Source organism: Triticum aestivum, chromosome 4A (assembly GCF_018294505.1).
Source record: "Triticum aestivum cultivar Chinese Spring chromosome 4A, IWGSC CS RefSeq v2.1, whole genome shotgun sequence".
NCBI lineage: Eukaryota > Viridiplantae > Streptophyta > Magnoliopsida > Poales > Poaceae > Triticum > Triticum aestivum.
The window spans coordinates 37,032,323-37,042,485 of NC_057803.1; the positions used below are offsets into that span (position 1 = coordinate 37,032,323).

At 43.1% G+C, this 10,163-nt stretch overlaps 2 protein-coding genes across 2 annotated transcripts; both read right to left on the reverse strand.

Moving 5' to 3' along the window:
• Positions 1 to 228: 228 nt before the first annotated feature.
• LOC123084972 (surfeit locus protein 1) lies at positions 229 to 4,556 on the reverse strand. The gene is made up of 6 exons (XM_044506519.1): positions 4,339 to 4,556; positions 4,130 to 4,233; positions 3,789 to 4,033; positions 2,677 to 2,854; positions 1,893 to 2,176; positions 229 to 670 (listed from the first exon to the last, which is right to left on the reverse strand). The coding sequence occupies exons 1-6, from the start codon at positions 4,472 to 4,474 to the stop codon at positions 601 to 603; spliced, it is 1,017 nt and encodes a 338-aa protein (XP_044362454.1). The 5' UTR covers positions 4,475 to 4,556; the 3' UTR covers positions 229 to 600.
• Positions 4,557 to 5,120: 564 nt separating this feature from the next.
• On the reverse strand, positions 5,121 to 9,620 carry LOC123084973 (ADP-ribosylation factor-like protein 8a). Its single transcript, XM_044506520.1, has 5 exons — positions 9,313 to 9,620; positions 7,903 to 7,984; positions 7,673 to 7,827; positions 5,569 to 5,730; positions 5,121 to 5,482 (listed from the first exon to the last, which is right to left on the reverse strand). The coding sequence occupies exons 1-5, from the start codon at positions 9,348 to 9,350 to the stop codon at positions 5,365 to 5,367; spliced, it is 555 nt and encodes a 184-aa protein (XP_044362455.1). The 5' UTR covers positions 9,351 to 9,620; the 3' UTR covers positions 5,121 to 5,364.
• Positions 9,621 to 10,163: the final 543 nt, after the last annotated feature.

Here is a 10,163-nt window from a genome sequence, read left to right on the forward strand (position 1 = left end):
CAAAAACAGGACAGAACGGACGTCCGTTTAGGGTGGCGCGGTGGAGTTGGCCTCAGGCTCTCAAGAGCTGTGCTGTGTTTGAACATGGATTCGGCAAAGCACTGCAGAAGTTCTGACGCGAGAGCGCCATCAGAAGGGGATTGATTCCCCATAGGGACAGGACAAACCCTGTTCGCTTTGCTGCTCAGATGACCTCGGAGCAGCCATCTTGGTGGTAAGTGCTGGCGGTGGTGGCGGAAAATGACTTTTGTCGTTTAAAGTTATAAATGGGCCAACCCAGCACATCAATGTCTCTGCCAACAGTCGCCCATAAAACAATTCAGAAAACATTCTACGAGGAACTGGAATAGTTAGCAATGTCTTCTTCCTTTCCCTGGATGGTAGGATAACAAAACTTGTGCAGCTCTGTAATTCTCCGAGCCCAGTCAGCTGAGCGATGCCCGATCGATATCAAATGCAAAACAACGGTTTAATGAATCGTTGCCAGAGGTTACAGATGCAACGCTTGCGCGCTCCTTCTGAAGCAGCATGAACTTGAGCTTCGTAAAATAGGTACACGTTGGAGGAAAGGCTTTATTGGGCTTCCGTCCTGCACTCCTGCTATAGCCTCACCTTCTTTGCCTTTATCCGCTTTGCGGCCATGTAAGTCACAGCAGCAGAAAGAGTGTACCTGGTAATAGCAAAAGATAAAGTGGTCACTAGACAGCCACCATCAACGGCATAACTAAGAAGTGTGAATGGCAATGGGAACCTAAGGGGTTTCAAGAATGTAACACTGTATGCTATTCTCTGATTTCTTCAACACATTCTTTTCCTACAGTAATTCCATTTGGTAGATGTATCCTATTCCCTCTGTTCCTAAATATAAGTCCATTTAGGGATTCCAATACGGACTACATACGGAGCAAAATGAGTGAATCCGCACTCTAAAATATGTCTATATGCATCCGCATGTAGTTTGTATTGAAATCTCTAAAAGGGCTTATATTTAAAAACGGAGGGAGTATAAGCCTTTTTTTAGAGATTCCAATATGGACTACATACCAATCCAGAGGTGATTTACAGCCCCAACCAAGTACCTTTTTCATCTGTCTTTTTATCAGCCTCTTTCACATCTAAAGTTTCACCAAGGTCCTGGTGATCCAGTATATTTTAGAATTACGGGACACTCTAAAATATGTCTATATACAACCACATGTAGTCCGTATTGAAATCTCTAAAAGGGCTTATATTTAGAAACAGAGGGAGTAGATCCTACAAAATGTTAGATCATGATAGAACATCCCATAATTTCGTAAGTTCGCACACCAGCATTATGCTATGGCTGCAAGTACCACACGCAACAACTCCAAAGACGGTTACTGGATGCATGATACAAGGTAGATTCATCCAAGCAATATGGCAAAGATACCAACTCATCATTCGAGTACTACTGTACTAGAGGTGCATAGCTTACTAATAATCTTTCCCCCCCTGCTATGGATAAGCAATTAATTCAGAGAAGAAAAGAAAACCGAGTTTTGCATGTTCAGCACATATGTGCTTAGACCATGGTTTTCGAGTCGATGAGTCGTTCTGGGTATGGTACTGAACTGTCAAACTATCATGGTATGGTACTGAACTGTCAAACTCAAGTCATCAGATAATAACAGCAATTTGATTTGTAGCTGCAATAAACCTCAAAGCAATTGTGTATGTCGGATACAGCCAGAAACTGCCCTCGGATTTTCTATGAAAAGCACAATACTTCTAGGTTCTAGTGACAGCAGCCCAAAGATATAACTGACACAAAATGGTATAATACAATATCCCTGATTAGATGACACATGAAAATACTATTATATATTCTGTATACCAACTGGAGACAAGGTTGATGAATTGTGGGCACTTACCATGTAAAGGTGTATTTCAGATGGTCATCTGGCATCACTGAGTGATGAATCAAAGCATTGGCATCTTTTGGAAGAGGATAAGGATTACTTGCAGAGATGTCTTCATTCATATCTTCTATATAGACAGTGTTCTCAGGGAGGCCACATGCACGTGCAATCATGGGAACATCCACGTAAAACCACTGGCCATTACTGGGTTCATTAGGTGGAACAAATATGCTGGGCTTCTCACTTCCTCGGATTACTCCAATAACTCTTACAGGAGGCTTTACAGGTTTTTCAATCTGTACAAAGTAAGATGCGTCAATTTTGTGTCTGCCAAGTAAAGGGTATAGTTACATCGTATAAGATAATGATGATATAAATAAATGAAATTCCTAAATATATAAAATAAGATACTCCCTCCGATCCAAAATAAGTGTCACAGTTTTGAACTAAGGTTAGTTCAACCTTAGTTCAAAACTGCGACACTTATTATGATCGGAAGGAGTAATGAATACCATGGTGGTTTTTATATGTGTACAAGCGTGGCACATGTATTGACTCAAAACCGACATAAGACCCAACAACCAGCTCACTTAGCAACCATTAATAACTGCATTTGTGAGATTAAAAGCAGGTTAAGTTAACAATTATACATAAAAGTTATCCTTTAATGGGCTGCAACACTGTCATCATTTAGAGAGTTCAAGAGCCATCGCACTCAGAAAATATCAACAATATGTAGCCTGATCAGATGAGCAAACTATTGATATGCATACGTTTGGTTGGGGCTGTAAATCACCTCTGGAGAAGATTCAGGCTTCTTAGACCAAAATTTCCACCAAGTACCTCTTTCATCTGTCTTTTTATCAGCTTCGTTCACATCTAAAGTTTCACCAAGGTCCTGGTGATCCTGCATGTTTTTATCACGCCAAGCACGAGGAATCCACCCTCTATTCACAAGGATGGGTGACTGCAAACTGACAAAACATTTCTTAGAAACAAAAAGTTTTAGATAAAATGGGAAGTGGTGAGAGGTTTATTTCTATGGTCAACACATTCAGCATAAGATCAATTAATTCTTATTTGCTGTGACCATGATTTGCGAGACAAAGCCCAACCAGTCTGAGGTAATGAGATTGCAGCTTGATCGCTCAAAACTCTGCAGGCACTGAACCTAGCATGGATATAGGTAGATATATTTGGCAGAAGCGGACGCTCAAGTGAAGGCTGCTTTAGTATTTTGAAATACAGTTTAACAACTAGGGTTGGTCCTTTAATAGACTCGTGTATAGCTTTCTTATTAATAATTAGTAAATGGGTTATCCACAATATGTGGAAGTATAGGAACTTTCATACAGAATTGCTTTCGTCGTCTAGTCTTTTACTTTTTTGCTCTCCTTTTGAAACTAGAGGTCCTTTCCTCATGGATTACTAATTAAGTGACAAAAACTTGTTCAGGAGAGCAGCTAGGAGGAGTTACACGACAAATATGTAATGCTTCACTTCTAGGCAACAAAACTCCAAATATGCAGAACCCAATATATACATAGCGGTTAATTTCACTATTTAGTTCATGCTTTCTCGCTGATTTTATCTTTTCCCAAAGATAACATGTGCAGGGGTACAAAAAGAAGTCAATTTAGAACAAAGAAGCATGAAAACTACTGACAACTAGAGTTCAGGTTGTGTTTTTATTCCTTGATGTGTTTGATACCTTGTATTGTGGAAGGATATGATAGGCATAATAGTAATCAGATTCTAAACCTGGCTATGGTAAAACTGGAAATGGCTTTTTGTTCAAGTGGAAGTGTAGAACTGAATTAAGACGTCAGCTCAAAGGAAATGAATAATGTGAAATGGAAACTAGAGTTTAATTGCAACAGCACAATGCTGCCTCAAACAATAATTTACCTGCCAGGCTCAGTCGACCGAGGTATCAACGGAGTGATCACATAATACCCATTTTCGGTCACACCGGAGATGCTCCGGGAGCGAGGCCCGACGAAGACCGACTTCTCCGTGTCGAAATCGCCCTCACACACGATCTTCCGGAACTCCAGCACAGCCGGATCACGCGAGACAGCAGAGGAGACGGTCTCGTTCCACGCCACGGGCTCCATCTCCAGCCTCCGCGTCCTGTACTCCAGCATCTCTACCTGGGATGGCGCAGGAAACGGCAGAGTGAGGATTTCCAGGGCTGAGCATGCGCCGTACGGCCAGACTAAGGAGGGGGTGCGTGAGCGCGATGTGACCTTCTCCTGCCGCCGGAAGAGCTGCCATGTGCCGAGGCCGAAGGTGATGGCGCCGGGGGCGAAGAGGAAGAGCTTCGACCACGCGCCCGCCTCCTTCCCTGCTCCTGCGCGAGGAAACAAATCTGGTTAGAATGCGGCGGCGGCGGCGGCGGCGGCTTGACTTCGAAGATGCTCTGCAGGACATTTCGCGAGGCGGCAAGGGCGGAGACCTGGGGGCGGCGGGGCGGCGGCGGGCGGAAGTGGTGGCTGGGGCGCGTGGGAAGTGGAGGGCCGGGAGGGGAAGAGGCGGTGGCCGCCGCTGCCGCGCAGCCGGAGGCCGAGGGTTTTGGAGAGCGACGCCGCCATGTTTTGCCTCTGCGAACGATTTGGGGGTGAACCGAGGAGAGGACTCGCCCGTCTGGGCTTCCGGTTCAGAACTCGGGATGACCCGAGGCGACAACTTTCCTTTTCCTTTCACAACGAAATTTCCCTTTCTCTTCAAATTTGGAAGACGTGTGATTCATATGTTTTTCTAAAAAAAATACTGGAACAGATATCCACATTTTATATACGAAAGTTAAAAATCCTCAGAGCAGGCGAAAAGAAACTATATTATGTATTCATAATAATGTAAAAAAGCACATTTAAATGATGGGAAAAGGTCAGCATCATGTCACGTACAAAAAAACATCTTTTGTGGCAATAAAAATTGATGCATTAGGACATGTTTGAGTGCTTAGAAAAGCGAGCACCAAAATTTGTGTTTCACAACACAAAATGTTTTATACAAAAAAAACTGCAAGCATGCAAGGACTCGAAAATTTACATGTATGATTTTTCAGAATTTTCTGACACTTGAAGTATTTATCTTGAATTTGGAGAAATTGGAGGAGCCCATGTTTGGTGCAATAAGTGCCTAGTATCGTTCAATCGCCCGCAGAATTCAGCATTTCATCAGATTGACCGGTAAATGCACAAAACCATGCAGAGATTTAAATTCACCAAGCAAGTATGCAACATCTAAAGACTTCTGTAAGTTGTATAGGCTTTTTTTTGTAGCAGCCCAACAGAGCACACGCGTCCAAATGCCAGATGCAGTCAACCAACAGATTGCTAAAACAGGTTACACAATTATCAATTATGAACACATAACCTTCCTGATTAAGACCTCTCACATAATTTACAGCCCCAATGCTAAGTAACATGCAAAAAACAGAGAGAGAATCTGCAGCACTTCAAACGCAACAAATCTTGGATCAGTTCTTCTTCTTTGAGTGCTTCACGAGCCAGTCGATGACGGAATCAATGTTGGTTGAGTTCTTGCATGATATCATGAAGCAGGCCACTTCTCGATCAGTCATTGCCTTCAGACCCCTGAAACGTAGCATATGGTTCGTCAAATAGGGTATCGATTGATGAGTAATTTGCATCAGTCCATAGTAGCTTCTGTGTGTGCTTACATCAATTCTGTGAAACTTTGCTTGGGGAAAGCTTCAGGCTTGTCGATTTTGTTGCCAATGACCAGTAATGGGATACCGGTCAAAGATGGCTTGCTCAGAAGGTCATGGAGCTCACTTTTGGCAATAGCCATGTTCTCCCGATCTGCTGCATCAACAACATACCTGCAGATGCAATTGTTTAAAAAATCATCAGCAATACAGAGAACTTTTTTCTTGTAGTTTGTTAAAGCCTCCAACAGAAAATACTGATCAAGCGTACATAAAAAACCCGATCCAGTTGCTATGCAGCTGGCTATCATAATATATATAGCCGTCAAGTGGGAATGAATCAGAATAGTAGACCTTCCAGCTTGCACAGCCTTCAGCATATAGATATGCTAGACAAATACAATAATCAGGAAAAACAAACAAGGAATCCTAGATCCAGTCTAAGTGAAAGGACTAATTAGTAATCACAGTCACAAGTCAAACCCACACTTATCCTTGCCATAAAGAGAATTATGACAACGAAAGTAGAGTACAAGATTCTTATAGCAAGTGCTTAGACTAGATAACTGAGGAAAAACGAATTTACACTGATACCATAACATCTGTGCCCCAAGGTACCCAAACTAATCAGGATACACTTTATTGGGAGTGAATGCCAATACAATGTCAATATGAAATTATTTAAGTTCTAGGATTTCTACCAGTTCAATTCACCAAATATATTAGTAGATAAATTTAATATAATTCAGCAGTGCATTTATCTGTATTGACGTACGTTACACGGATCCAGCAGGAAACTGACGTATCAGGGGTTAGATACGCCCAGATACAAGAATTTGTCTGGATACCCGCCGAAATGTATCCCATACGTATCCCCTGTTTTTTCTTTTCTAAATCCAAAAAATTAAACTAAATTGGACATTGGTGGGATACCCCACAATACTTGTCGGACACGAAAAAAACGGGAAAACCCTAACCCATGTGTCCATCCATACCTGCGATCCCCTCTCCCCTTTTCTCGTCTCATACCTCCCAACCTGGGCTTCGAGCCGCCGCCGCCGCACCCTCCCCTTAACTGCCACTCACCGCACAGGAGAAGGAGATACCCAGCCGCCAGCCCACCGCACCAGAGGAGAGACCCAGCCTGCATTGCTCCGTCATTCCCATCCCTAGATCTGAGCGCCACCACAGCAACCTCCCTGCCCAGATTAGAGCACCACCATCCGGCGACTACCTCTGAGCGCAGCCGCCGTGATCCCTCCCCGCATCTTAGTGCCTCCACCCCTACTCCCTCCCCCTGACCTGAGCAACACTCGTATGAGGAAGGAGGAGGACAGCATACATTGCTCCCTCCCCCTAACTGGCACCGCACTTGAGAAGGGAAGACTAGCAGCCACTACTCCAGCATTCCACTCACCAAATCTGAATGACATTTTCTTAGCCATGGTGAGTTTGAGATTTTACCCTATGTGCCCTTGCTTGTAAAAAATTATCTTCTCATTGTCTACTGTTGCGTGTGCCTCACACTATTTTAGGATGTGCTGGCAAATGATCTAAGCAACAGGCCTTTGTGGAATCATGTAGACATTATGGAGGCAGATGCATGGGGTGGAGGGAATGTCTGATTCAGATGTATTGTAAGTATTGTACACAAGAATATAGAGATAGCTACAACAGAGTTCAAGCACATTTGCTCAAGATATCCAAGAAGGGGATCAGATCATGCCCATATGTGACTGATCCTACTCTTCGGCAGCTTCAAATTGAAGTTGCAGTGGCTGGAGAAAACTAGAATCATATTTATGGTGCATTTTCCATGGTCCTATCACCTTATTAGTATTCCTAAACTGTCATATATATTCATATAATAATAATTTCCTATATATTATATTATATATATACACACATATCCCCATATCTGTGTTTTTGAAAAACTGACAAATCATAGCATCTGTACCCGTATCGCCGTATCTGGACAATATAGGTGTTAACCAATGCGTATAATTATTAATTAATCATACAACGAAACGAACAAAATGTGAAAAAAAAGGCATGTGCAACAACTAACAGCAAAGAAGTTATGCAGATTCATAAAATAGACAGTAAAGGAACATACACAATTGCAGAAACAGCACGGCAGTATCTCTCCCACATGCTCCGGAATCTTGGCTGGCCTCCAAGATCCCATAATTTTATAGTGACATTTCCTTTGGTTACCTTTCTCATATTGAATCCTACTGTGGGAATCATGTCTTCGCTAAAACCTCCTGTCTGCAGAATAGGCCGTTGATGGTAAATCAGCACAACTCCAGGAAATGAATAGTGACAAGAAAGCATGAAACTTACAGCAATAACATTCACAAGCGAAGTTTTCCCAGCATTTTGGAGCCCAATCAATGAAAGCTCCATTTCTTGCTTGAAAAAGAGGCTGTAGACACAAAAAAAAGGTAAATACTTGAATCAAGCTCCAATGAAGAAAATATGAGTAACTAATTACGTCTGTGCATTTATTTTCTTGGTACACAAGTCAAAACTGTGCTCTGCCACTTAATGATGGCATGTGCAAGGGATCCTTTTGAGCCCAAGCCCCTTGTTTATATATGTGTAAGAAGCAAAGCCTACATGGCTGGTAGGTAGAAATGAAACAAATCATAGCATACAGCCCACTGGCAACTCATTTTCATTCCAATGATTAGATTCCAAGAGAAGCATTACTGACGAGAAGCATTACTGACCTTGGGCTAATTCTACTATGAAAAATTTAATGGTATGCATTGACAAACTATCACAAACTAAACATTTAAGGAAGTTTATCATCACGAGGATGAACATTACGTGGTATGCGTGGTAGCCCTATCTTAGTCAACATAACGACATAACGAGTAGAATTTACTACTCCCTCTTTCCCATAATATAAGAGCGTTTTTTGACACTACACTAGTGTTAAAAACGCTCTTATATTATGGGACGGAGGGAGTACGCGTCAGTTACAGGTGGAACCAGATTTCTTACGAGTTCATTGAGCAGAACAGGCAAGTTCATTAATTAATGCACATTGGAAATGGCTTTTTTTTCTCTCTTGACAAGATAAGAGTCCATAAGAAAGCAGGATAACAAAAAATATTGACCATAGCTATCATGAGAAAATGCCGTACGACTTCTCGCCCTAGGCGATGTTAGCAGGGGATAAATTGACCCCATCACAAAAATGATAAGAACGAATTTCGTGTCCTTTCATCTCTCCTATCGATAGGCAGGCATGCACAATTAAATACTTCGATCGACATGTTCAATCAATAATGTGATCGCCATTTGTAGTCGATGGCGAGAAGTTCCGCCATACAAAGATACCACAAAGCACGCCTCAAAGCCACAGGACTCCATAATCTGAACTTGGCTCACGTAAAATAACCAGAAGGACCAACTTTCCTTATGATTACCGGCACTATTGGATGAGAAAAACAAATAACACCATGCTGCTGCTAACCAGCGTCACCTTCATACAGGTCAAAGCTTCCTGTCAAGTGCCAACCATCAAAAACAACTTCCTACGAAATATACGGCAGCACGAACATCGCTCAACCTGCCCCAGCAAGCATCCGATCCAGCGAGCAACCGAGGCATGCTAATCCTAGACCGACCCAGAATTCCCAGATCTCCCGCACGCGGACCCCCGCGCCCGTCCCGCAATGCGCAGCGCGTCGCACTCGAGAATCTGAACCCGCCCACCGAGGGCATACGCTTGTGGAACCATACCTGCGGAGCCAGTTGAGGAAGGCCTCCCAGAAGCCCATGGCGGCCGCGCACGGCGTGCTCCCTCTCCTCCGCAAAGAGGAAGGGCTGGACGGTCGCGCGGAGGGGAGGCGATGGCGGGAGGGCGAGGGCGGGTTGCGAGGCGGAGGAGGATTCGGTGGTGCGGGTGGCCGCGCTTACTTTATTTGGAGGCGCGGATGGATGGGGCGGAGCGACAGGGAGGCCGGAGGAGGAAGAAGAGAGGGGAAAGAGCAGGGTATTATTGGCGTCCACCAATCATCAGGCATCCCGTGGCCGGGTGGGGTTGGGTTGGGTTGGTGCCTTGTTTTTCTTTTATTTTTTTGATAATGTTATTTGGAGAAAGAATTGGTTTATCTACATCCTTTGTAAACGGAGTTTCACCTCCGAATAGGACTGTTGTTAGTTAGGACTCCTTCTCTGAGCGGTGACTAAGCAACAGTTTACTGTTTTGCTTTGCCGTGGCAAATGAATTTATGGAGTGCCGCGTCAAGGTTCAAGGAAGAGTACATGTAAACGAAAGTGCCTTTCTGCTCCCGAGCTCATTTGAGCTCGGTGAACAGTAAAATCGAAAAAAAATCAAAAAATTCCAAATTTTTTTGGGAGAAACATTGACAAAAGTTCTAAGTGCTTGCAAAAATTCATCATGAAATCACATTCCTGTAAAGCGTGGCAAAAAAACAAATTTAGTGCTCCAAAATGCTTTTGAAAGTAGCCTTTTCAGAGTACTGATTTTGTTTTTTTTTGCCACGCCTTCTAGAAATGTGATTTCATTGCGAATTTTTGCAAGCACTTAGAACTTTTGTCAATGTTTCTTCCAAAAAAAATTGGATTTT

Excerpts from the sequence above, each read along its gene's own strand:
- LOC123084972 (XM_044506519.1), bottom strand. The coding sequence starts at position 4,474 with ATGGCGGCGTCGCTCTCCAAAACCCTCGGCCTCCGGCTGCGCGGCAGC. Across the intron at positions 2,177-2,676 it reads AGCCTGAATCTTCTCCAGAG|ATTGAAAAACCTGTAAAGCC; the intron begins GTGATTTACAGC and ends TACTTTGTACAG. Across the intron at positions 671-1,892 it reads CTGAAATACACCTTTACATG|GTACACTCTTTCTGCTGCTG; the intron begins GTAAGTGCCCAC and ends TGCTATTACCAG.
- LOC123084973 (XM_044506520.1), bottom strand. The coding sequence starts at position 9,350 with ATGGGCTTCTGGGAGGCCTTCCTCAACTGGCTCCGCAG. Across the intron at positions 5,731-7,672 it reads CGTGCTGTTTCTGCAATTGT|GTATGTTGTTGATGCAGCAG; the intron begins GTATGTTCCTTT and ends TTGCATCTGCAG. Across the intron at positions 5,483-5,568 it reads CAAAGTTTCACAGAATTGAT|GGGTCTGAAGGCAATGACTG; the intron begins GTAAGCACACAC and ends GCTACGTTTCAG.